At 50.6% G+C, this 27,066-nt stretch overlaps 1 protein-coding gene across 2 annotated transcripts; it reads right to left on the bottom strand.

Moving 5' to 3' along the window:
* Nucleotides 1–2,351: 2,351 nt before the first annotated feature.
* On the bottom strand, nt 2,352–23,776 carry LBP (lipopolysaccharide binding protein). Of its 2 annotated transcripts, XM_059706127.1 has the most exons (15): nt 23,533–23,776; nt 21,628–21,742; nt 20,116–20,244; nt 16,960–17,115; nt 16,283–16,346; nt 14,972–15,035; nt 13,090–13,181; nt 12,372–12,548; nt 10,839–10,898; nt 9,906–10,073; nt 8,610–8,677; nt 8,040–8,082; nt 5,918–5,981; nt 5,038–5,114; nt 2,352–2,729 (listed from the first exon to the last, which is right to left on the bottom strand). In XM_059706127.1, exons 1-15 carry the CDS (start codon nt 23,672–23,674, stop codon nt 2,685–2,687), a joined length of 1,464 nt encoding a protein of 487 aa, XP_059562110.1. In that variant the 5' UTR covers nt 23,675–23,776; the 3' UTR covers nt 2,352–2,684. The 2 variants fall into 2 exon arrangements, with proteins under 2 accessions (XP_059562110.1, XP_059562111.1); XM_059706128.1 differs by lacking the exon at nt 16,960–17,115.
* Nucleotides 23,777–27,066: the final 3,290 nt, after the last annotated feature.

Raw genomic sequence — 27,066 nt, 5'->3', positions numbered from 1 at the left:
AGATGCCATAGGAACTTAATTCTTGTTTATGTCAGTGGTAAAACTGGTTTCATTATATGTCTCTTCACTTAAAGTCACAGAACCTATTGAAGACGTTAAGTGAGGACTTACTGTGCATGAGGGTGAGTGCAGCCACTGCTGGCCTTCAGGACTTCCTGCTTCTGCTAACCACAGTGGATTATGAAGTGTGCAGTTAGGGAGCCCGACCGATACAGGGCTTGTAGCACCCACGAGAGCAGAGCTGAGGATGAGTCAGCTGGGGGCAGGAGGTGGGGGCCCTCCAGGCTCAGCCAGGCTACAGAGAACAGGTTCCAAGTGTCTTCTCCTCGGGCTCAGCGTCTGAGGCAGCAGCGTGTCCTGCGGAGCCGGAGAACAGGAGAGCCCCCCTGTGAAGGGAGATGTGGCCCAGCCCACAGGCCACCCTCACTCTGCCACCAGGTGCGCGTTTGAAGGTCCCCACGACGACCCGACCACCCGTCAGTTCTTTTTTTAAAAATATATTTTATTGATTCTTTACAGAGAGGAAAGGGGAGGGATAGAGAGTTAGAAACATCAATGAGAGAGAAACATCGATCAGCTGCCTCCCACACACTCCCCACCGAGGATGTGCCCGCAACCAAGGTACATGCCCTTGACCGGAATAGAACCTGGGACCCTTCAGTCCGCAGGCCGATGCTCTAGCCACTGAGCCAAACTAGCCAGGGCCACCCGTAGTTCTATAACTCACTGGAAAGTCTCACGGGTCTCGCAGAAAGCTGTTACACTCACAGTAACGGCTTATTAAAGGGAAAGGATGCCAACTAAAGTCGGCCAAGGGAAGAGGCGCATCGGACACTTGCTGTTCTTTGATGAGAAGTTTCTGTGGCTGCTAGCGCCCGCTCTGCCCAGACTGGAGCCAGGAGCTCTCTTCAAACAGTGACCGAGAGGGGAGGGTATATACATACCCCAGCACCTGTGGCCCTTAACTGGTTGATCACATACCTTTCGTAGGCTCCCTCCCCTGCCCCATCTCATTTTCTCTCCACTGGAAACCTCTCCTCCTTGTCGCAGGGTCTGCTCCCGGGGACCCCAAAGTGAGGCAGGTGAAGTAGCACCAGCCGTTTACCAGGACCTGGCTGTGCCCGGGGCATCCCCAGAAGCCTGACATGAACCCATCACGACCCTAGTCACCCTGAAAGGAGGGGTCCCCAGCCACACTGGACATGTGAGGACACTGAGGCTCAGCGAGGCCTTGCCAGGAGCCCAAAGCAAGTACACCGGAAGCAAGGCTGGCTCTCCCACCACATCCGAGGCAATGCTCTTAAGAGCAGGGCTGGCACTGGGTCTAAGCTGCCTCTCCGTACCCCATGCCGTGACCCTGTGCCCGCAAATGGGAGATGCTTGGTAAGCAGGTCTGGCCAATACCTATTGGGTCCTCACTATGGCTAAATAAATCCTTTTATACAGGTTACCTAACCTCATCATTATCACAGCCCTGGGAAGTAGCTACTATTACTATCACCCCTATTTCATAGGTGAGGACCCCAAGGGGAGAGGGACTGCTCAAGCCCACATGGCTAGCACTGGAAGAAGCCTGGGCCCTTCCCCCATCCACCACAGCGATGGATGATGGTGGCGGACAAGTGAGCCAAAGGAGCTAGGAGGGAGGGGCAGCCATGGCTCACCCTGCTGGCAGCTGGGCACCAGCGCATCCTTCCATCTTGGACCGTATCGGTCACACACGGTAAATCCGTCTATTCCCTGTGACCCACCTGCTAGCGGGCAGCGCCATCCATCTGCTCACGAGCACAATAAAAAAATCCCAAACGATCCTGGTGATTCCCAGTCCTGGGGTAACCAACCACATAGGTTGGAAGCGGCTCTTTAGTCTGATCAAAGTCTGGTTGCGCGATGATTAGAAACCAAGGCCTCTTCCTCCAGGCTGGCGGCTCATAAACAACAGTGGGATGAACTTTCTATTTGGGTCGGACCAAAACCTGAGACGGGTCAATTTCCTCCTAATTTACACCCGTGTCAATGGGGAAAGCAGTCGGAGGCTGAGTGTTTGCTCTGGGAGATCCATTGGCTCCGTGTCTGCAGCAGGCAAGAGGTGAGGGGGTTGGGAGGCATATATTAACATGAGCCCACGAATTCCCCACAAACCAAGATGGACAAGCCCCTTAAGAGAGCGGGCACCAGTGCCAGGTCCAGGGCTGAGCGGGGAGCAGAATCCCTTCTTCTCTCACTGAGGTTCCCACAGCAGCAGCGGATGGGAAAGGGGAGTGTGGTCAGGGCCAGGCACTGGAGACCACAGATGGGACTGACCATCCAAAGATCCCGTGGGCAATAGGGAGGACCAGGTGTTCCGTCAGTGAATCATTCAGTACATATTTATTGAGGACCCACTACGTGCCAGCACTGTGCATGGGGATCAGACGGTGAATGAAAACGACGGTGCCTGCCCTTGACGATCTACAGGCCAGTGAGGACGATGGTCCATCCTGGCGGAGAAAGTAAAGTCCGGAGTTGAAGAGGGCTTGGGCACACTTCCTGAAGAGGAGTGGGGGGCAGAGGCCAGGCAGACCTCCCCCCAGAGAGAACAGGAAAGTCTTCATCCTCCCAGAATCTCCGGGAATAGCCTGCAGATCTGGAGCTGCAGCCTGCTGACCCCGCTGCGGCCTCCGTGCCCGTCTGTCTCCTCACCCTCAAACTCTCAGGTACTGGATGTTGGCGCCTAAGAACAGGAAGTCCTAGGAGAGACAAGACAGAACAGGATGGTAAACACACCCTCTGCTTCGAAGAGATGCTTCTCCGATTTGAAAGGAGGCCCACGTTTGTGGAGACACAAGCTCTGCCAGAAACCAGGTCAGTACATAAATCGCGGTGTGCCTCCGTCCCCAAGGTCTCCATAAAGCACTGCTTTTGCCAGCGACCTGCTCTAAGGCGGCGATTTATCTGCCATTTCCCAAGCTGCTGCTTCCGGGCAGGCCTCATAAATGTCCTCTGTGTCACCTGAATGTTCTCTCCTTGGCAAACAATACAAAACTGTGAGCCGCCAGGGTTTCCGCTCCCACTTCCTCGTAGGTTTCCATCACCCAAAGGGGCAGGAATTCTGCACTCAAGGCAAAGTCCTAGTCTTTTCCCACGGCGAGACATCCCCTGCCTTTGGGTGTCAAACGAATGGACAGAATGGAGCTCACAATTCCAATGAATACGAGCATGTCATACATCTTCCAATGACTTCCCACGTGCCACACTGAGCGAGACGCTTCCGTGCTTGGCCTCTTACTGTCCCAGGAGCCCAGGAGGCTACGGGCTACACCCCATTTTACAGAGGAGAAACCTGGGGCCAGCTGCCTGAACTGTCGCTCAGTCTTTGTTCGGAACAACAATCCGTCTGACTCCTTGTAAACGCCCAGCTGAAGTTGGGTGCTGAGTGAGTATCTCAGCGCCCAAAAGACTTTTGGAGATTTGACTCTCAAGTATATCAGGTGGCCAGCGTTTCAACCTTCCTGGCCACGCCGTGCCCTTCGCTCTCTTCGCAGCTGCTGTTTGCTGGATGTTGATGCTGTGCCAGGCACAATGCAGCCTCTCCTTCAGTGCCCACCATCCCAGTCACCCCACCTCACAGACGCTGCCCTAGAAAGATACCCTGGACTGTGAGGCGCAGATGGACCATAAAATGCTCGATCGAGCAGTGGAGAGAATAGTGAAGAATTAGATATGTTCCTTGGTCCTAAAATAGTTCAGTAAGTTATGGTCCATCTGATGGATGAGGCAGTACTTAACACTGGGTGGGGGGGGGGGGGCGCGTGGGGGACTAGATTGCAACAAAAAGAAAACATGTATGAGCACTAGCAATGCAACTATTCAAAACACAATTTTTTCAAATGCTTAGCGAGATAAAAAATACTGAAGGAAGTATATTAAAATTCAAACTGTGGGTGTATGTGGGGGTAATGGGTCTATGAGGGGGAGCACACCAAACACATATCCTATCTAATAAACGAGTAATATGCAAATTAACCACCACTTCACGATAAAGATGGCGGCACCCACAGCCAATAAGGAGGGAATATGCAAATTGATGTGACAAAGATGGCGGCGCCGGTGGGAGCCATGGAGCCAAGCTGGCCAGAGAGCGAGCGTGGGAGGCTTGGCTTTCTTGGTTGCCCCAGCCGGCTCCGTGGCCGCTGCCCAGACAAAGCCATAGTGGCAGAGCCGAGGCAGAGGTGGTTGGGGCAATCAGGCCAGGAGGGGAAGGCAGTTGGGGGTGATCAGGCCGGCAGGGGGAACCAGTTGGGGGCAAGCAGGCCGGTGGGGGGCAGTTGGGGGTAAGCAGGCCAGCGGAGGGGGCAGTTGGGGGCAATCAGACTGGCAGGGGGAGCTGCTGGGGGGGAGCAGCCTGGTGGTGGGGGGGGACAGTTGGGGGCAATCAGGCCAGCAAGGAGGGGCAGATGGGGGTGAGAAGGCCAGTGGGGGGGGGCAGTTGAGGGTGAGCAGGCTGGCAGGCAGAGTGGTTAGGGGCGATCAGGCATGCAGGCATGCAGCGGTCCCAGATTGCAAGAGGGATGTCCGACTGCTGGTTTAGGCCCAATCCCATTGGAGAGGGTGCAAGACAGGCTGAGAGACACATACCGCCCCTGCCCCCTGGGCACGAATTTCATGCACTGGGCAACTAGTTTATAATAAAGCTCTTCCACTGAAGAATTTAGAAGACATTTTAAAAAGCTACAAATGGCTTTTAGAACGTGGCCTGTTGGCATATCTAGGATTACAGTATTTAAAAATGAGCTGGTGTTGCGGCCGCCCCTGGTCACTCACGGTGAGGGGTAGAAGGCAGTTTAGCCCTGACCGTGTCAACTACCTTCCGCTCCCACAGAAGAGCCACTTTGGAAGGACAGGTGGATGGCTTCGTGGCAGTTAGCATCCCACCCCAGGTCAGGCTTTCCCGGCTGCAGGGATGGGCTGGACCTCACCCTCTGAGCTTTGGCCTCTGAACCTGGAAAGCTCAACAGTCCCCTCCCCAAACCGCCTGAGCCCCCTGAACCCACTCACCTTGTGGATCTGGACAACAGGGTCGTAGAGCTGAATATGTTTTAGCAGAGGAAGGGGGAAGCCTGATGCCAGTTTAGCTGGAGGTCGAGGCACAACATTGAGAGAAATTTGTTAATAGCAATTATAGACAAAGAATTTTTTTTTTTTTAAAAAAAAGGCCTCTGTGCAAACTCTATACACAGCATAGTCTCATTTAATTATCACCAAAGACTGTGAAGTAGATAGGATTATTATTCTCATTTTACAGATAAGGAAATTGAGCCACAGAGTGGCCAAGTAACTTATCCTTACTCACACACCAAAAAGGGGTCGAACTGGGATTTAACCCCAGGAAGGCTGCTACAGGAGCCCGAGCTTGCCGCGTGAGGCTATTTGGAAGGAGTGGTAGGCATGGGGCGGAATGCACTCATGATAAGAAGCCGTGGGCATCTGCCCTCCACCCCCATGTTGCTTTCTATTGCAGCCAAATGAAACAGGGCTTAGGTCTTTATGCTTAAATGTTTAAAGGGTGTTGGCAACTGAATCAGAAATGTGAATTTAGAGGGGGCTGTCTTGTGCTCTCTATATGAACTAGGTCTTTAGTCTTTCCCTTGCTACTTCAGGGGGCGGGGGGCACCTCTGTGAGTCTCTTCTTCTCTTAGAAGGAGTTTCCTGTGCTCTGAATTGTTTCCCCAGGCCCCAGCCTTCATTAAGCCCTGGAGGGAGATGAGGTGGACTTCAACACTCCCATTGCGAAGACAGCCCCTGAAGCTCATAGGGAAGTGACTCACCCAGGTCTCATAGCCTACAGGAGAACCGTCTCCCAACTCCAAGTCCAGCTCTCTTTACCCCCAAAACCAGTGTCCACTCTTGACTTGGAGAAATCCATAGTGATACTTACCATTGACCTCCGAGTAGAGGGTGTTGAGAATGTAGTAGTTGAGCAGCGCCTCTAACAGCTCCACCTGGTGGAGAACAGGAGAATGGCACATGTGGCCACTGTTCACCTGGTCACAGCGTTCTCCACCTGGCAGAGAACACTGTGGCCACATGCGCCATATTGCCCACCGATAAACCTCCACAGCGCCACCCTGGGGGTGACATGGTATGGTATGTGCTGACATGGCAAAAGACTTGGAAAAAGCAAATTTCAGATAGATACCTACATCAAGATGTACACTTATATGTGTGCAAAAAGAGAAAAATGTTGGAAGACTGCACACCCAACCATCTTTCCTCTAGGAAGAACATCGAAGTTTGGCTTAGCCTTGTCTTAAATATTCAAAAACAGTTTTTTACAGTGAGAATGTTTTCCTGAATTACTTGTGTAATAAACAAAATTTAAGTTACACAAGTTTTTTCTTTAATATATTTTATTGATTTTTTACAGAGAGGAAGGGAGAGGGATAGAGAGTTAGAAACATCGATGAGAGAGAGAAGCATCGATCAGCTGCCTCCTGCACACCCCCTACTGGGGATGTGCCCACAACCAAGGTACATGCCCTTGACCGGAATCGAACCTGGGGCCCTTCAGTCCGCAGGCAGGCGCTCTATCCACTGAGCCAAACCAGTCAGGGCAAGATACACAAGTTTTAACATTCACTATGTGCCAGGTGTAGGACCCAGAGCATTACATATATTTGCTTTAGTCTTTACAATAACCCCTTTAAGTTGACATCAATGTCCCCATATCATGGATAAGAAAACTGAGGCCATCAGAATGAAAGTGGCTTGTTAGACACTGGGCTGCAGGGTATGAATCTGAATCCAGATTTATCTGATTCTATAGCTCTGGCTTTTTTTTTTTTATCACATGTTCCAAAAACTTAATGAATACTCTTTGTGTGAATCTTTACATATGTTTTACAAATGTTTTAGAACATTTACATGCCATGCCCAGATACAATGTTAGTGTGTCATTATCCACTTTGTTCTCTGAAAGGAGTCATTCTTTGGGGATCCTGTGCACAGTGTCTCTCCACACTTCATGTGTTTCTTTCCTCTTCATAAGTACTTAAGGGAAAGCCTGGGAGAGGAGGACAGGTGAGTGTGGTCAGAGGTCAGTATCCTTGGGACGCTGAAGAGGAAAACAACTACCACAAGTTCAAGTCTTCCCATCTCCTCCTCGGCCTGTGAGGAGCAGCTGCCATCACCCCCCCTTCTCTCTTTTCAGAAATTTCCCCATGATTGCTTCAGCCACACCCATCTTCCCATTCTCTTTCTTCCTTTAATAGGGGACTATTTCACCATTTTTTTTCCTCTTTGTGAAAATCATCTCTTCATTTTGTGTGCCCAGCAATTAATTTCTCTTGTTTTAATACAAGTCCCTATTTTCCTCCTGGGAACCCCCTTCCAATTTCAGTCCATACTACTGGGGATTGCAAATTCTGGCTCCAGGAAACTTGGCTGACTGGCCTTGTCGTATTTCTGGCCATAGTGATTGGCTGAAGAATGGGCACGTGGCTAAGGTTGATCTAATGAGAGCTAGCACAGGGATTTTGGTGTGTGTGTGTGTGTTTTTTTTTAATGAAACCACAGGAAATTTAGGGGGTTTTCACCAATGGGAATAACCTGCCTGAGAATAAAACCAACACTGATGAAAGCAAGCAGAGAGATGGAGATTCTTGGTGCATTAATTTGAGCACCTGGGTCCAGCTATGCCTGGAATCTCTAGCCTTAGTAGTCTTCATTGTTTTTGTTTTGTGGTTGTTTTTTAATCACATGATTCTATAGATTCCTCTCATATGCTTAAGACATTTTTAGTTGGCTTTCTATTCCTTGCAGTTTAAAAAAAATTGGTCCAACAGGAGATTTAATGATAGACTGCCTTACATAGGGATGTAACTTTTGCTTCGCCCTGGGTTTTATGTCCTTGAGAGCTTCTATACTTTTCTAGGGCAGAGAACGGCTCTTCTCCTTTTCCATTTTCTACTCTGAGGCACGTAGCATTGCTTAGTAAAGACTCTGAATTAATCAATACCCCAACCAAAACAATAATATTGATAAAAACAATAATAACTTACATTGAATAGTCCAACTTTAGATTCTTTCAGTTCCACTTGTACCCTACAACAGATCAGAAATGACTCAGAGATGTGGGTACGATGCCCGCGGGATACCTAAGCCAGGTGGCGTTCCCTGGAAGGAAGGAGGCACTGGCTTGAGAAGGCACATGGCCACGGGTGGGGTCATGAAAAAGATGACTAGCTAAAAACAATGATATCACCTTATTGGGAAGACTCAAAGAGGGGAGGTGGGTAGTGTACAAGAGCTCAATCTTTATCACTTCAGGAAGTCAGAATAGCCGATGTCTAAAATTCGTAGATTAAGAAAAAGCAGTATTGCTACATTCTGTAGAAGACTGGAAGTAATGGGGCTTAGGTGGAAAGGAAGTTCGTGGAAGTGGGGCCAGAGGGGCAAAAGAATTTGGCTAACTGGGGCAAGATTTAAGTTTCCCTCTTAAATGTTGGGCCCTTAACATTGGCAGGAGGACCTGGTCACATCCCCACCTCCAGTTACAGAGAATCGGCGAGTGCCAGCCAGAGGGAGCAAGCCTGGTTGAGCGCCCCCATGTGGGGGGGAGGCTGACTTACTTTTCTGGCTTCAGGAACCCAGTGATCTTGCTGGCGTTGAAGGTCAACGTGGCCGACAGGTTAGTGGTCTGGAGATTCCAGGAGAAGGAAACAGGTCTGAGTGAGGGAGGCTGTCACGTACTACGAGGACCAGCTGTCTTCTCTAAATAAACAGCTCGATGAATGAAAGCAGGAACCTGCTAGTAGACTATAGACTCCCAGAAGGCTCACTGTAGGTGCTTGATGTTTGAACTTGAACCATTTTTACTTGAAATGGTTGACTATGAGAACAGTAAACTTTGAACAGGCTACTGAGAGCAAGTGTAGAGTGCCTGTCCCTGAGACCTCAAAGGGCTCACTTCTAGCTATGTCAGGACTACGATTCAGCCCTGGGAATAACAATAGCCATGATAGTAATAATAGATTATATTTTCATTTAAAATATATTGGTGGCAAAAATTCTCATAACAATATCAAGTTATAGATATAGCATGTGGGCGCAATTACCCTTCCAGAAATGTGTCTTGTTGAGTTTCAAACCTAAAAGAAAAGAACAAAATTCTCCGCCCAGTGAGCAAGAGTCCCCAAAGGCTCCAAATCCCTTCCCTAGAAGACAGGGTCCCCTGGGGAGGGGGGGCCCTCTCGGTGTTTAACTCAGAGGGAATGTAACCCAGGGACTTGGTGATACAAGAGATGGAATTGCTGAAAAGCCAAAAAATAAAGAGAGTTGAAGTGGCCACTCAGGGATTAACAGAGGCAGGAAGCTACTTCCACCTCAAGGCCAGAAGAACAGAGAGAGCTGGGTTTATGGGAGCCACCGTGGAGGAGACAGTCACTCCCCCTGTCTCTGTCCTAGACAAAGAGAGGAAAAAATACTCCGCTTCTTCCTTCCTCCTGCCCGCCATTCTCTTGATAGTGCCTTCGACTGGCTGACCTAGCTGATGTCAGAGTGCTGCCAGGGATCCTGGGAAATGTAGTCTTCAGGGGTCAGCTATAGATGCAGCGCCAACAGGTCAAAGACCCCTATGCCTTCCTTCCCACAGCAGCCCAGACTCACTTGCTGGGAGACAACTACATTAAACAAATAAACCTGCCGTCAGCTGCCTAAGCCCATTCATAATAAATGTAATGAAGTAAATGAATAGGGTGCTGCAAGAGAAACATGACAAGGAGCCTAAGGCGCACTGGGGTAAGAGCAATCTAGAAAGGCCTCTTTGAGGAAGTGGTATTCAAGTTGAAATCTGAAGGAACTGGACCAGTGGTGAGTAGGGGAAGCACACGGGAAAAAGGAACAGCACTTGCAAAAGCAAACCTTACCACGCCGAGCTGGAAGATAAGCTCCCTGGCAGAGTTCGGCAGGAGCACGAAGCCCTCAACCTCCATCTGGGGGGCCAAGGACAGGTTCCCGGGGCTGAAGTTCAGGACGGGGGCAGAGACCACTCTTCCCTGCAGCTCCAAGTTCATGTTGGGGTAGCGTTTGGCCAGCTGGGGGCAGAATGAGGAGATTATGTCAAGAGAAGAAAAGTGCGGGTTTGCCGGGAGAGCCTGGAGGGCGACAGGTAACTCTGAGCGTGCTTTCTGGTGGGTTTTACTCCCATAAAATGCTCGGTGCCTTTTTCTCTTAGCGGTGTCATAGGACACCGTTCCATGAACACAGGGAGTGGACATTATCATGGCAAAACCTTACAGACAGCCCTAGCCAGTTTGGCTCGGTGGAGAGAGCGTCGGCCTGCGGACTGAAGGGTCCCAGGTTTGATTCCGGCCAAGGGCACATGCCTGGGTTGCGGGCTTGATCCCCAGTAGGGGGCGTGCAGGAGGCAGCCAATCAATGATTCTCTCTCATCATTGATGTTTCTATCTCTCCTTCCTTCCTCTTTGAAATCAATAAAGAAATATATATTAAAAAAACCCCACAAAACCTTACAGACAACTTAATGCCCAGTGGGGTTAGATCAGTGACAGTCGCCAAGCATTGTATTCCGTTGTGCATGGGTCATGATGGCATTCCTTGGGATTCTCAGATGGCACCTGTAAGGCTGGGCAACCTGTAGTCCCAGGAGACCCGGGGCTCAGGCCAGTGCTATTGGGGCTTTGAAGGGAAGAAAGTCCCAAAGCCTGCAGCACTCTGGCCTTCACTGAGGGGCTCATTGCTGTCTTCTGACTCTTGGGCCAGCTGAGAGGAGCCTGTGGGTTTTAAGGAGAGATCCCTGAAGGCTGGCCTGCACCACCGAGGGCTGAGGGGAGCCTTACCCGGGGGACGAAGGCGCGGAAGGACTTGGTGGTCAGTCGGATGTTGGAGGTCGGTGGAACCTGCAGTGAAGAGACACAAAGAAGTTTTAGGGTGCTCCTTCCAGAACTGAAGGTCTGAACAGAGAGGGAGAGGTGGGGGGTGTTTCGGACTGGAACTTCTCGAATGCCCGGGGTTTCCATGGCAGTGACAAGAGGCCTGCCCATCATTCAACAGGGGTACATGAGACCGCGGGGACTCTCTGCTCTCTGTGGGGCACAGGTGACATGCGGGACCCGCTCAGAGGGTTCATGACAGAGGGATTTGCAGTCACACAGACTAGGTTTGGCTCCTGGCTTTGTCACGATGTGGTCTCGGGCCACTCCCTTCACCTCTCTGAGCTTCGACTCCCTCACCTGTGAAATTGGTTAACAATAGTCCCCACCTACCATGGCATCGTGAGGGTTCAGTGAAATGGTGGGTACAACACATCTGGCACAAGGCCTAGCATATAGTGGACACTCGGTAAAACACAGTTATGTGATCCCATCTGCAAGAGAAAGGACTGCAGCACCGTGGGATGGGGGAATCAGATGTGATGATGGGAGGGAAAGTCACCCAGTCATTCACCAGGTGGTCCCCGATTTATCACCAGGGAAACTGGATCATCCAAATTGGACCACCCTGTGTTTTCCCACCATCCTGACATTGTTCACGGGCTACAAGAGCTACTAGAAATAACCTTCTGAAACCCAGACATATTAACCTTTTGCGCTCCAACATCGAGGCTGACTCGACAGACCAGGCGCTAGTAGCAGGTCAAAGGTCGAGCTGAGTTGGTGATTGAGCTAATTGGCAATTTCCGCCAGGGAACTACTGCAACCAAGAGAGGAAGGACTTCCAATTCGGACCAGACTGTTTGAATTCCAAATATAAAATTGGAGCGCAAAGGGTTAAAGATGTGATCCACTCTAAGATTTAGTATTCCTTATACAAAGCCACTTTTGAGAACGTTGTTTTAGAGGTATGTGCTAGGAGAACTTTGTTTCTGCTCTTTACCATGAATCACTAAATCATGTTCCTTTTTACTTTGGCTACAAGGAAGCTCCCAGACAGATATTTATGGGTCCACTGTTTTCATAATTGTGCTTTGCTTTTAACTTGGTCTTTATTTACTATTCTTTGTAACAATGCATTTCATTCTCTAAAATCTTTTTTTTTTAAAAAAAAACAAACAACAAAAACCTACAAACTATCAGAATGAGAGAAATTATGAACTAGAATAACAGATCTAGACTGAGGGAGGGGGAGAGAATAAAACACAGACAAGCAAGCCACAAAGTCTTCTACAGTTGTTATAAGAAAGAACTTAGATTTTGAGCTTCCTGGCAGCCAAAGTGAAAAGGGAAATTGTACTGACATATTTTTCCTGGTCCCGATCTTTTTTCTTAGTCATAATTTATTACTTTGCTGATGTAAATCAGGCAGAAAGGAAAAAAGGAAGAGAAGCCAGGTTACATCATCATTTGTAAGCATTATTCTGTCGCCAGCCTCACCACATCATCTGTGATGGAGAAGTTCAGGTACCCTGCCTCATGATATACCAGGCTGGCTGTGTTGAAGACATAATCAGAGATGGCAAAGTAGACCATTCGGGTGTGTTCCTCAGGAAGGCTCATGACAGGAGCAAGGAAAGCAACTGGGGTGCGATGTTCACGGTTAAAAATTTCAGCCTGGAGAGAGAAAATAAGGTCCATTTGAATTTTCAAAGTTTACCTCAGGGCTGGACTTCTGAGCTCGGTAGTCACTATACAGGTTGATAGGGAGGTGGGGGCGGGGGGACATCGGCTAGAGACACTGCCTGAGACTCCACCATTAAAGATGTTTTCCTTTGTGTCTTTCCTTTCCTAAAGTGGTGCATGTCCGGAATCCCTTAATAAAACACTCACCAGCTTTGGTGTGTTAACCCACAAGACCTATTGGCCAGACCTCCTGATTGAGCTCATCTGCATGGAGGGCAAGGTGAAGGAGAGGAAGGGAAGGAGGGGAAGCTACCAGCCTAGGAGTTTTCAGACCAGACCCTTGTGAGAGGAGCCTGGCCCTGGGAACACTCCCCACCACTCCAGGTTGCCCTGCCCTCAACACAGCTGGAACTAAGGGAGATGAGGACAGAGCTGAGCCAGGCGGACAGGGGCTCCAAGAAAGAGCTGATCTTGAGGGATGAATGCCTCGCTGAGGCAGGACCCACCCAAGCCCCTGCTCCAGGTCCCTCACCTTCAACATCACGTCCAGCATTTGGGCCGCTGCCCGAGGGGCCTCCATTAGGCTGTAATCAATGCCAGCGAGACAGTCGATCTCTGTTGTGACTGCGAACCGGGGGAGGGGCAGAATCAGGAGCCAGACAGGAGAAGGGGTGACTTTCTTCAGAGCCCCTGCCCCCCTGCCTCCAGACCCTCCACCCAGCCCAGCCCTGGGCAAAGAGCTGCTTCGTAAGAGAGAGACCAGCTGGGTCTTTTGTCCCAGTAGTGGATTAGCCATCAGGGGAGGGGTGTGCTCTGCCTGAGCGTGAGTAGGTTCCAGGAACACGCACACACACGTGCGCGAACACACACACACACACACACACACACACACACACACACACACACACTGAGGGCGAGAGGAGCCCAGGTCTGCCAGCCCATTCACACCAGGAGCTTCGTGCCAAGGAAGCTACACAATGGGGAGAATTCTCTGACCAAGGGTATTGCTCCCCAAGTTTACAACTGAGGGGAAACTGACCTCCTATCAACACAAACCAATTAGCCAGGAAGGTCGGCCTGTGCAGAGGGCTCAGACTCTCCCCCCTAGCGCCCTGGAGGATCAGGGGATCCGTATCTCACACAGGGTTGTCTGTGCCTGCCTGGGCCTCCACTGGAGGGGATGCGCACAGGTGAGCGTAGGGGCCATGATATCAGAGGGCACCTCAGGCTATTTGTCAGGGAGCGAACCACAAACTTTACCTGTGCATCCTGAACCCAGGGTCTCCACTTTTGAGGACTGTGCTAGGAGACACTCACATGCGCAGGCAAGGAGGTTGGGCGAGGTGCCGCCTTCCCCATATGGGCAATAGCAAAGGAAGGCACCAAGCCTGCACGCCCAGAGTCTGGGGACTTAATAAATAACTGAAGACACAGCCATCGGAGGGACTACTACACAGCTACTCAAATGAGGTCTGTTACAACTCTGTTGGAAAGCTGTTTGTCAGGATCCGATCACGTTGAAACTATGCATACCAGGTGAGCCTGCAATTTCACTCCTAGTGTAACCCAAAGACATGCGTTACATGAGCTAGAATATTCATAGCAGTGCTATGCATAATGGTCTAAAACTGAAACTACCCAAATGACCTTCAACAGTAGAATGGAGGGACTTTGACTCAGGGGAATACTACACAGCAAGGAGAATGAATGAGCTCACGGTTTACAACAACACGGGTCAAATTCATTTTAAGGTTGAACAAAGAAAGGCTTTGCTTTTGGTAAAAGACTTTAAGTACTGTAAGGCTCCATCCATGGACAAAATGCAAAACTAGCTTTTGCTGGTAGAAGTTGAGGTAGTGGTTCCCGTGGAGCGGTGGATAGTGACAGAAGGACACCCGAGAGAGCAATCATATTCTGTATATTGATCTGGGAGCTGGTATATATGTGTTCAGTTTGTAAAAATTCTTCAAGCTGTTCACTTATAATGGGAGCACTTTTCTCTAAGTATTGACTTCCACAAAGAGATTTTTTTTAATGAGATCAATTTATATGCAGTGATATAGAAAGATCTTCAACATATACAAGTTACACAAGGACAATGTCTATCCTGTGTACATTAATATTACTCACAATTATGCAAATGAATCTATATTCGTGAACAAAGGAATATATATGAATGTATGTTCATATGTGCATGTGTATGTATATGTATATGCATATTTGTATATGCAAAGAAAATATTGAAGAGGATACACCCAACACAGAGATTACCTCTTGGAAGAAAATTTGAGGAGAAAAAGGGAATTTTAATTTTTACTTTCTATACTTCTGTCCCACTTAAGATTTTGTAGGATACATATATGCTCTTATGAGAATTAATAGAAATAAACTGTCTGGTGGGGGGGGCACCCTACCTGGAAGAGTTTGGAGGTAAGGCTGTAGGTCAGAGGTCACCGATTTCTGGATAATTTCGCAAACCTGAAAGGATGGGAGAGAAAGCCTGAGGGAGTTCCCTGGCTTTGAGCTAGTGCTGTGCTAATTGCTTTAGTCACATTTCACATATTTGCTCATTGCTCATTGATTTTATAAAAACATATAAGTACTAACCATGTGCCAGGCACTGAACAAACAGAAATAATCAGAGACACTTAGGTCCCTACATGGACCCCAACAGGGACCACTCAGACCTTCCCAAGTCGATCCCAGGGCTGGACATCTGAGTTAGGGAGTCGCCTACACAGCCTGATGAGTGGACACTGGCCAGAGGCACTGCCCTGAGCTCCCCCATTGCAGACAGTTCTTTTGAGCCGCCCCGGGCTCCTGGAATGTAGAGGGGAAGAGCAGAACTGGATAGTACGTAGATCTGCCATCCAAATAAGTGTGTATTTAAAGTAGGTACTTCCAAATGTCATCACTTAACAGGCTGGCTGGATTGCTCATTGCTCTCTGTGTCCTCCGACTCAGCACAACACGGCAGTGAGGTGCTGGAGAAGCAGATTTGCATGTTTCCCACACTCACCTAGACCCCAGGACCCCAAAAGATAAGGCACAGAATGCAGCTTGCCACACCAGTTTGTGGGGATGCCCGCTATTCCGATTCAACCACCAGGGGGCACTCAGAGCCAAAGCAGACCTTGGACCAAGGCGCAGGGATATATGAGTGTGTATTTCCCTCTTTCCTCCTCCATTACTTTCTCCCTCCCCAGGCACACACTGCTTACAGACACAGCTCCAGGTGTATGATACCTCCGAAATGGGAGTGAAACGTTTTTGTTTTGGCCAGAGATATAACAATTTGGAGATTTCACATAATTTTTTAAATGGGAAAAACTGACACTATCACTGCCTGCCCTCCCAAGGCAGGTGCTCAGTGCTTGCCCAGGTAGGACCCGGGTTCTCACCCGGTTCACACGCTCTTGAAGTTTCCTGCCAGGGCGCTGCAGGCATCTAAGTGCTGCTTTTCCTTTTGGCCTTTGTGGGGGAGTGGGGGCCAGTGAGCAAGACCAAGTGGAGGGTGGGGCGGGAGTCTGCTGGCCCCTGCTTCCGACCCTTGGCCAAGCATCTAACCATTCTCTGCTTTACAGGACAGACGCAGAGTCCAGAGACCTACGTGCTGGCCCAGCTGACCCACCAGCTCTGCCACCTGCGGCAGGTGACTTGTTCTCTCTGGGCCTTGGCCCACGTATGACTTGAGTCCAGCCCTTGCGTGGCGCTGACATTCTTACCTTGCTCTCCAGTATTTCTCGGAATCTGGATTCGATCTGGTTGTGGAAGAGATTCAGCAGCCACCTGGGGGATGGAGCACAGGGCAAGGTCAGCTGTGTGCCACTGAGCACAGTGTGGGCGGGGCCGCCGGGAAAGCCAGGCCCTGGCCTATGGCAGGCCGGTTCCCGAGGGAGCCCTCCCTGCCCCAGTGTGGGACCTGCTGTGACCCAGAGTCCCAGCTCCGGCACACTCCCTGATTCAGGGCATCTGGCATCCCAGCCCCTGCTGTGCCCCAAGCGAATTCAGTCGATTTGGGGGAGGGGCTCAAGAACCCACATTTCCCTAATCAAGGACACTCCACTCAAAGACACTTGCCCAAGGGCTTGTATGTTTTTCATAAACTCTCCTTTGGCCAAAAGCCCTGGTGTTCCTCCAACAGCCACATTTCATTGGCCTGAGGTAGTTCCTGAAAACGTCTGGTGGAAATGGCTCCCCAGGACTCCTGGCTGGAATGTGCGTCTGTTAATCTGTCCATCTCAGCAGTGTCCCCAGTAACAACCTCCAAGTGCCTGTGACGGGCTCGTGCATTACGCCTGGACCTTTGTGCTTGTCAGAGGCCAGGTCGCCGGCTGGCTGGCTGGCTGGACCTCGGGCTGCAGCCAGGGGTCCAGCTGGCACTGCCCCTGTGGTGACCTACCCCAAATTTCCCGACATGTCCACCTCCACATCACGGATGTGGGTGCTGCAGCTGGAGGTAGTGACCGTGGGCCTCCCCGAGGACTCACTGCCCAGGACCAGGTTGACGGAAATGGTCATGCCCTTGATGTGCACGTCAAAGGAGCCGTGTAGCCTCCTGGAGGAGATGAGAGAAGAATGGTGGGTTCCTAGGCTAGGTCAGCCACCGTGTGGGGGGAAATATGAAATCTGAAGCCCAGTTCTCACCCCAAAATAAGTGGAGCTGGAGCAAAAATTTAATTACAAAAAATTTTACAAATACTATTACAAAGCAAAGATTTATTACAAAGAAGTCCATAAAATATCTATAACAAGCATATCCAACCCGCAGCCTGCAGGCCGCATGCCTTGTTTATTTGGCCCGTGTTAGCCTCTGAGTTTGACATGCTTGTTCTATAAGAAAGCCTGGGTTCGCTTGTTTATAGTCAGGGATGGGCAAAGGCCCTTCTAGGAAGGACCCAGCTCTCAGAAGCCACAAAGGAAATGGTCGTACACTTGCCAGCACAGAAAATTAAAACTTCAGTGAACAACAAGTGCCACATGCAAAATAAAAAAAACAAAAACACAAAACCACACCACGAGAGAGCCAGAGCTAATTTCCTTCGAATATGAGCTCATTTCCTTAATACACAAAGAACACACTTACACTAATTAATAAGGAAAGGACAAACCAACCAAAAAGAAAAGAGATCAAAGACAGGAACAGGAAGTTTGACTGCAAATGAGCATGTGAAAGTTATTAAAAATAAAAATCACAATGACGCCAGCTTCCACCAATCAGGTTGATAAAACTTTTGAAGTTTTAACGGCCAGTGCTTGCGAAGGTATGGGCCACAGAAGCCCCAGGTGCTGTGGCTGGGCGAACACCTCTGGAATACAGATTTGTGGGATCCCTCCTAATGACACACACATCTTTGGCCCAGTAACCTGACCTCTAAGCCTTTACTCTGTGGCTCTTCTGGCCAAGATATATGTGTGGGCAGTTCACTGAAGTGTCACGAGTAATAGCGAAAACAGAGAAAACCACCTAGAGGTCAACTAGCAGGGACGGTTCAGTGAGTTGTGGGCATCAATGCTATGCAGCCTTTAAAAAGAATGAGGCCAGCCCTGGCTGGTGTGGCTCAGTTGGTTGGATCATTGTCCCATAAACGAAATGGTCGAGGGCTCGATTCTCAGTCAGGGCACATACCTAAGTTGCATGTATGGGAGGCAACCAGTCGATGTTTCTCACATCAATGTTTCTCCCCTCCCTCCTCTTCCTCTCTCTCTAAAATCAATGAACATATCCTTGGATGAGGATTTTTTTTTTAAAAAAGGCCAAAGGTAGTCTATCTATACAATGGACTATTACCCATCCATAAAAGGGATAAAGTCCTGATGTATGCTATAATGTGATGAATCTCAAAAATATGGTGCTAAGTGAAGAAGCCAGACATGAAATGTTACATATTGTATGATTCCATTGATATGAAATGTCCAGAACAGGCAATCCACAGACAGAAGGCAGACTGGTGGTTACCTGAGGGTAGAGGAGAGGGAAATGGGGAGTGACTGATTAATGGGTATGGGGTCATTTATGTCTTGGGGTGACAAAATGTTTTAGAACTAGACACAGGTAGTGGTTGCACAACATTGTGAATGTACCAACACCACTGACTTACCAGTATATACTTTAAAATGGTTAATGTTATATTCTGTGGATTTCACCTCAATAAAAATTTTACATTGGAAAAAAAGGTTTTAAAAAATGAGGTAGATCTTTACATGCTCCTATGAAGAGATCTTGAATATACTTCAGTGAAAAAAGCCAGGGCAGAAGAGTGTGGTCTGATTTCTTTCATGGAATTGAAGGAATGTGCATAGATAGTTGATACACACAAACACACACACACACACACACACACACACACACACACACTGAGCATCTTGCTAAAGCATCACTGTCCAACAGAAGTATAATGTGAGCCACATTGGTCATTAAAATTTTCTAGTAGCCATGTTAAGAAAGGCAAAAATAAAGAGCAAGTCATTATAATTATCATTTCCACATGTAATCAATCTAAAAACTATTAATGAGGTTTCTTGTGTTCTTTTTGTGCTAAAATCTTCAAATTGGGGGTTTCACACAGTCGTCCCAGCCTCTTTTCACGTCCTCAGTGACGGCATGTGGCAGCAGCTGCTACACAGACAGTTCAGGTCTAAAGTGGACAGGTCAGGTTCCCCAGAAGAGACTGGGCAGCCCTCTTTTACCAACTGAATTGGGCCCCGCCCCCAGCCCATACGTAGAGGGCCTAAACCCCAGGACTCGGAATGTGACTGTACTGAAGACAGAGCCTTAAAGGGGTGATTAAGTTAAAACGAGCCCCCTAGGATGGGCCCTAATCCCTCTGACTGGTGACCTTGTGAGAAGAGGAGTTAGGGCCCACGCAGAGAGGCCCGGGTGCATGCACAGAGGGGTGACCATGTGAGGACACACAGGGGGCGGCCATCTGCAAGCCAAGGAGAGGGGACTCAGAAGAAACTAGACCTTCTGACACCTTCATCTCGGACCCCTAGCCTCCATACGTGCAAGAAAAATAAAATTCTGATGCTTCAACTGGGAGTCTGGGGTATTTCGTAACGGCAGACGAACCCACCTTCCATCCAAGGACCCTGGAGGGTCCAAGTGCCTGGGGAGCCTCCCTTGACCAATGGCAAATAGGAAGACGGTCGCCTGTCTGCGTTGGGGTAACTCAGAGGCGTGCTCCACCCACACTGTCCCCAGAGGGTCTCAGAGTGGCTTCCTTCCCTTCCTGCCTCCCTTCCCCCAATGCCTACGGGTGCCTCCTTAGATCATTTCCCAGATAAGGTACCTTCACGTGAAGCCTTGGGGTCTGCTGTCGGGGGAAGCAAACCGAGAAAGCACAGGATTATCTCACTTTTCTCACGGACACCCCACCAGGGAGGCAGAAGATGGGAAGAGATTGGCCCAAGAGCCAGGACTTGGCACCTGGGGGTCTCTGGCCGTGGACTCCCTCCATCCACCGTGTGGCCTTCTGATGAGGGAGGAGCTCCTTGGACCCGAGAAGAATGGGACCAAAGCCAAGGGCCCGAGAGCCTGGGAGCCGAGCAAACTTACAGGAATGACTTGCGCACCTTCCAGTCGCCCTGGACGCGGATGGAGGCGTCGGAGATGGACAGGCTCAGGCCCTGGCCAGGAAGGGGTGTCAACGCAGAGCTCAGCAGCTCACAGCTGTGGATGTGCAGGCTGGGGAGAGACACGGAGGGAGCATCAGCCCTGGCCGGGGCCTTGATCTCGCCTGGTACCTCCCCCCAGTGGGAACTGGACCGGCAGGGCTGCTTCAGGCAGGTGTCTGGTTCCCCCCACGTACCAAGTGCCTGCTGTGCGCCCCACACCAACCACACCGCCAGGCAAGCACCTCGCACCCACTGTGTCACAGCCTCACAGAGGGGTCAGAACTGTCCTTTTTCCCTTTCACAGAGAAGGAGATAGAAACTCACAGAAGAGGGGCGTTTGCCCAAAGTCACACACTCAGGATCAGAGCCTACAGATCGCATGCATGGGGGGGGGGGGGGGGGCCTGAGTACGGCTGTGGACACACCCCTCTGGGTTTGCACCTCCTTCCCCCTGCCATCCCCTCCCTTAATACATTCAGGTGTGTGTGCGTGGGGGGAGTGAGGATCAGATTCAGGGAAGGCCAAGGGCAGCTGGAGTAAAGACGCTAGAAGGGCTGAGGGCAGCAAACCAAGGTGACACACTGTTGTGGGCCATCAGTGGGCAAAGAATGGCCACGTTCCATTTTATCTGCCTGGCAACGAGTAGGTGCTCAATAAACGCTTGCTGGTGGACTGAATAAAAGAAGGAAGGAAGGAAACAATGGTCATGAGCAGGGAAGGAGTGACGAGCTGTGGGCTCAATTCCCCTCCTTTCATTGTCTGCCCCTCAAACACTGCCTCATGTCTTTTTTTTTTTTTTTTTTTTTTTTTAGCATCAGTTGCTCAGCTATATATATAAAAGGCTAATATGCAAAGTGTGTCCCCTTGGGAGTTCGATCACTATGATGTGCACTGACCACCAGGGCACAGAAGGAAGGCAGGCCCCGGCTGGCAGCCGGAGGCCCGGATCGGCCCTGATCACCGGCCTAGGGACCCTACCTGTACATGAATTTCGTGCATCGCGCCTCTAGTATATAATAATCCTTTGAAGACTCAGCTCAAATGCCACCTCCTCTGGGAAGCCTTCCTTGACTCTTCCAGATGCCAAACCTCAGCTCTAACCCTTGGGCTACTGTGTCTAAAGTTTAAGGTCTATCTTCCCTTCCGGACTATATCCAAGGGGTCAGACTGGAGAGCCTGGATTATTATTACCCAAAGGAGGTAGCAAGGTCATCCCCATTTCACAGGTAAGGAAACTGAGGCTCAGGTCCACAGTCAGTATGTCTTCATTTATATTTGTTTCATGAACAAATAGCGGAGCCAGTTCCCTCCCTGAACTTCCTTCTGAACTCGGTGAGAAACTATGCCACTGTCTATCCCAGAGGGTTCTGACCCAATCCTCGGGCTCTCCCTCCCTCTCCAGGCTCCCACCCCTGCCCAGCCCGCTTGGGGCCCCAGCAGAAGGGAGCCCCACCTGTGGAACTCGTAGTGCCCACGTCCAACATGCTTGATCTTGAAGTCCCCAGTGAAGTCGGGCAGCGTAATTCTATGCAGCTCACTCTGCAGGGCCACCAGCCCCTCCTTGGCCACTGTGGACAGGAAGAAGCTGAGAGTCAACCTAGTCATCAGCCTGCCTCCCTCCCCTCCAATCCCTTCAGAGGCTCCCACCACCCAGGGAGAGACGCCGACTTCCTTATTAACGCTCATTCCAGTTACGGGTTATTGAGCCCTCCTGCATGCCAGGTGGCTTGAGAAACACTGGGGCTATCACGGCATTGCATGGGTTACGTGCCCATTTCATGGTGCGCAAACAGAATGCCCGTGTCAGCAACTCCACGAGGGGAGAAGGGCCGGCCGTGTGCTTGTGTGGGCGGTTCTCGTCCCTTCGTGGGTGGTTCCCATTCACTCCCAAATCAACTACTTGCATCCTTGTGTCTGTTGGCTAGTGGGAACCCAGCTAAGTGTCTTCTAGCCTGAGCAGAAGAAACTGTGAGGATTTTAGGGATAGAATCCAGGCTTTGGCATCTTTCTAGCTGGGTGACCTTGAACAAGTCCTCAGCCTTCACTTTCTCCATCTGTCAAAACGCAGTGATGATACTTTCCTCCTTGGGGTGCGCGAGGATGAAAGGAAACCCCTGCAGAGCACACAGGGGCTGGGAGGATCAAAGGCAGCCCTGGCGTGGTGCCTGGCACACAGCAGGCACTCAGCAATGCCGGGAACGGCCAGGCAGGTTTACACAGTAAAAACACTGGGAGGACCAAAAAGCCCAACGCCAGAGAGCGGGTTAAATAAACATGGCACAGTCACACGCGGAAGAGACAAAGGCAAATTTTGCTTGATTCAGGGTTTCAGTATAAACAGGACCTTCTGCTTGTTCTGAAATATGAGGGAGCCAGGATTCTGCCCTCAAGGAGGACATGCCTACACCGCTGACCAGCGGTCTGCCTCTTTTCAACATGCATTCCTCCCTCAGCAAAAGCATGTGCCGGCCCCTGTGCGGAGTGCTACCCCTGCCTCTGGCTAACTCTCCCTTACCTGTTCTACCTCCCCTCCCCGGGAAGACTTCCCTGACTTCCTTCTCTGCCCCCAGCCAGTCTGGGCTCCCAGCAACCTTTCCTGCGGGAATGTTATTACCCCATTTAATAGGTAAGGCAATCGAGGCTCCATGAATATGAGGAGCTGCCCTTGATCAGTTCTGTGGGGAGCAGTGTATAAATACCCCCGATCCCTTGCCCCCATGGGTGGATGAATTCTGATGCATTGTTTTAGCATCTTTTAAAAAATACTCCTACTTTTGCCTATTCTTTAAAATGGAGGCATGAAATACGTAAATACCCAAAGGGCACCAATCGTAAGAAATTGCCAGGTAATTTTAAAGCTTCGATACACACCTGTAACCACCACCCCAGCTGAGAGGCAGGCAGCACCTTCCAGCACCCTGCAGGCTCCCTCATATGCCTCCCGGTCTCCACTGGCCAGAGGTAACCACCGTTCCGACTTCTAGTTCTCAGGCACATATTTTCAAACTTTACCAAGAATTTCCCCAGTGGAATTGCTGCAGTCCCTGGGTGGGAGCTGGTTTAATAACATCCCCCTCCTGCCCTCCTGCCCTCTCCCATCTCCCGTTGCCTCTCCCCTACAGTGTGTCCTGAAATCAACTCCCAAATCAACTACTTGCACCCCAATCCTTGTGTCTGTTGACTGGCGGGAACCCAGCTAAGACCAGGAAGTGCCTGAGCGACTCAGGGGTTGGGTGATGAGGCCAGAGTTCCAGCCAGGGCCGCCCGGAGGAAGAGCGCCCTGTCTGTGCGCCGTGAACCCAGAGCAGCCTGGTGCCAAGCGGGTCAGCCAGTCCAGCCCACAGCCACCGCTCCTTACCATACTGCAGGCCCTGGTCGGTGATCCTGGCGACCAGGCCTGGGTTGGCCCCCGGGGCCCCCGGGGAGGACGCGAGCAGCAGCCCCAGCAGCAGAGAGGGCAGGACCCTGGCCGGGGCCCCCATCCTGGAGTCCGGGTGCATGGGCCGGACTGCGCAAGTGCAGGCGGGGCTCAGCTTCCTTAAGTAGCAGCGGAGCTGGCTGGGGCAGCCCCTGTGTGGGGACAGGTTCCTGGAATCCGGACAGGAGGGGGAGGCACAGGGCCTGGAACCTGCTTGCGACACAGCCGGGGTCATGGGTCAGACTCAGATGCCAGTTGCTGCTGCCCCAGGGTCAGAGGGTAGGTCGGCCCGGCCCCAGGTGACAACATCTGTCCACCCGCTCACACAGAACCCCGTGAGCATTGCTAGGAAGGCTGGGGGGAATGACGCTCAGAGAGGCTGGCACATGCTCAAGATTTACACCCAGGCCCTACCCGGTTTGGCTCAGTGGACAGAGCGTCGGCCTGCGGACTGAAAGGCCCCAGGTTCGATTCCGGTCAAGGGCATGTACCTTGGTTTGCAGGCACATCCCCAGTGGGAGATGTGTAGGAGGCAGCTGATCGATGTTTCTCTCTCATTGATGTTTCTAACTCTCTATTCCTCTCTGTAAAAAAATCAATAATATATATATATATGCCGGGAGCCGGTCCATGCTTGCTGTTTCAAGGGACCTGGCATATATGGCATACTGTTCTTAATATGTTTGCTCACCTTCTTGGCACTATGTGTTTTAACCAAGGTCTCTGAGAAAGGTTGTTTTCCCCAGGTAGGGATTTTCCCCTGAAGTTAGGGAGGGAATAAAACCCCTCAACTAAGTGCCAGGCGGGTAATTAATCCCTTTAACTACAAACAATCATGCTTAAACTACATAATCTTTTCTCCCTGGAATGGAGATAAGAAACGCCCTAACCTTTGTAATAGAGATTGATAGGATTGAATCAACTGGTATAAATACAGTTGTAACAAGACAGAAACAGACAGAACTCAGAACACAGAACTAAGGACACAGGGCTTGGAAGACAGGACCAAGAGAGACAGAGCCTAGCGGGAGAACATGGCAATAGACCCTGGACTGAACCTGACTATAGAACATGGCAAGAGAACCTGACTAGAACCTGAAGACCGAACCCGGCTGGAGATCTCAGACAGAACCTGGCTGGATCTCCGAAGCAGAGCCTCTCTGGAGATCGAGACCAGAACTTGGCTGGAGATCCTGGCTAGGCTGCTGATCAACTGAACGCTGTCTCCGTGTCATTCCTTCTTCGCCGACTCCGTCTACACCTTTGGGGACCCCTGGACCTGCTGGGGCTGGACCCCGGCATATATATAATTTTTTTAAAAGATTTATACCCAGGAAAGGGCAGAGCTGGGACTCAAAGCCAGCCTGGCGCCTCCAGATTCTCTCCTCTTTATACTCCACTCTGTTTAACAAAGAACCGTCCCCACCCCCATGCCCACCCCGCCCTGGGAAAACAGGGTGGTAGTAACATTTCAGGAAGGTAAGTAACAACGGCAAGTCAGTAAACACCAGCCACCTGACCCAGCGTTACAGAGCTAAGTCAGCGTGCAAACCTGTCGCTGCTCCAAGGTGCCCGTTGCTGTGCTACATGAAACAGGAAGGAGGAGGGGGACCGACCTAAGGTGTCCCACCAAGGGGCACTGGTGAAGCTAACGATGAGACAGCCATGGAAAGTGAGGCTGCAGCAATCAGTGAGTTTCTTGATAAGGAAGGAGGGCCAGGAGGGGTCGGTTTCTCATGGCACCATCGGGTGAGGTTCTGTTCTTTGTTCTATTTCCATGTTTGCCAATCAGAAGAATTCTTAGCAAGGAGTTATGAGAGATTGTCTCTGGTTGGATGGGCAAAATTATAGGTATTTAAAAAAATCCTTTTGCCCTGGCTGGTGTTGCTACGTGGTTAGAGCGTCGGTCCGTGCACCAAAGGGTCTTGGGTCTGATTCTCACTCAAAGGCACGACGTACCTGGGTTGCAGGTTTGATCCCTGGTCAGGGCGCATGCAGGAAGCAACCAATTGTGTCTTTCCCAGATGGATGTTTCTCTCCTCCTCCCTCCCGCCCACCCTTCCACTCTCTAAAAAACAAACAAACAAAAGTCAATGGAAACAATATCTTTGGCTGAGGATTAATCAAAAAATATATAAATAAATAAAAATAATAAAAATCTTTTTGCTTGTTGGTATTTAAAATTTTTATTGGGGGCATGGTTCTGGGTAATAGTGTATTTGCAGCAAGTAAAGGTGATGAAATTTCATTTGGGAAAACAAAATCTATAGTAGGGGTTGTGCTAAACTCATTGGGGTCCCCAAGGACTCCCTATCTTTGTGAGTTTTGTTCTACCCTCACCTCCGGGAAGCCTTCCCTAGTCTCCCCCAGGTTTTCCTGGATTAGAGAAAGGCCCTCTCTGAGGTCCCAGAATCCTCTGCACTTTCTCCACCACAGCATTATCCATTCTCTGCTGTTTCCTAATTGTGGTCCTTTAAAAATACGGACAAAAATTCTTTGCTACTCCTCCCATCAAAAGCTGCAGTCTGGGTGCCCGCCCTGGAAACTGGGAGGTCATGGTGACTGCCTCAACCAATCAAACGGGGTGGGGTGACAGTGTCTTCCCGGAGGGTCACAAAAGGCACTAGAATTGGGAACTCCCCACGTGGAGCACACAGCCCAGGTGCTCCCTCTCAGCTCCTCTGTCCTCAGGCTGTGGTTCCTGAGGTCCTGGCTGTCGCCCCAGCAGCCCAGGTGCTCCTGGAGGCAGGATGGAGAGGACTCAGCCATCCTGGGGGCTTCTGCTTCCTGGGCTCAGCCTACCGGGGTGGGGACCGGCCCTTTGCTGGGAATCAGGAAACCAGTGTCCCGACCTGGCTCAGCCCTGCCTGGCCTGTGACCCTCAGCAAGCCTTGTGCCCTCCAGTGCCCCAGTTTCCCTCTGTCAAATGAGGACAGAGCAGGTGACTCCCATGGGCCCTTTCACCCTTGGAGAGTGTGAGAGTGAGGACCTCATGGGGACACAGAGGTTTGTCTTCTGGTGGCAGTTGGAGGATGTCCCAGGCTGAGCGCCATTTGTGGGTGCTGGGGGAAGTCCCACGGCGGCAAACATTGGACCTTAGATCTGCCCTGGCCGGCGTGCCCTGTGGCCTCAGGCCAGGCCTCCGCTGCTATAGGGGCTCCCCCTGCTCAAGGTGCCTTGGTGACCCAGCAGGGGCCCCAGCAGCAGTGTGACCCCAGTGCTGGTCAGAACCCCCAGGCCTTTCTCCTACCAGGCTGTCCACTCACTCCTATGAAAGCCACAGCTGCCACCACCCTGTCACCAGGAAGTCCCATAGCAGTGAACATGCTCCCCCTTTCAAAAGAACAATATTTACTGTGTTCTGATTACAAAGGTTGAAAAGAATTTAGAAAACCCAGAATTTGGAAACCACAGTGCTCGGAATGCTGAGTGGATGGAGGAGGTAATTGTTTTTGCAGTGGTTCTCAACCTTCC

The sequence above is a fragment of the Myotis daubentonii genome, chromosome 8 (genome assembly GCF_963259705.1).
Source record: "Myotis daubentonii chromosome 8, mMyoDau2.1, whole genome shotgun sequence".
In the NCBI taxonomy this organism is placed as follows: Eukaryota; Metazoa; Chordata; class Mammalia; order Chiroptera; family Vespertilionidae; genus Myotis; species Myotis daubentonii.
This window is presented reverse-complemented; position numbering and strand designations above follow the sequence as displayed.

What these genes read in the sequence shown, in the direction of transcription:
- LBP (XM_059706127.1), bottom strand. Translation starts at nt 23,674, where the DNA reads ATGCACCCGGACTCCAGGATGGGGGCCCCGGCCAGGGTCCTGCCCTCT. An exon ending in CGACCAGGGCCTGCAGTATG is followed by an intron (nt 21,743 to 23,532) that starts GTAAGGAGCGGT and finishes TCCTGTCCACAG; the next exon opens with TGGCCAAGGAGGGGCTGGTG. An exon ending in AAGGTGCGCAAGTCATTCCT is followed by an intron (nt 17,116 to 20,115) that starts GTAAGTTTGCTC and finishes CATCTCCTCCAG; the next exon opens with GAGGCTACACGGCTCCTTTG.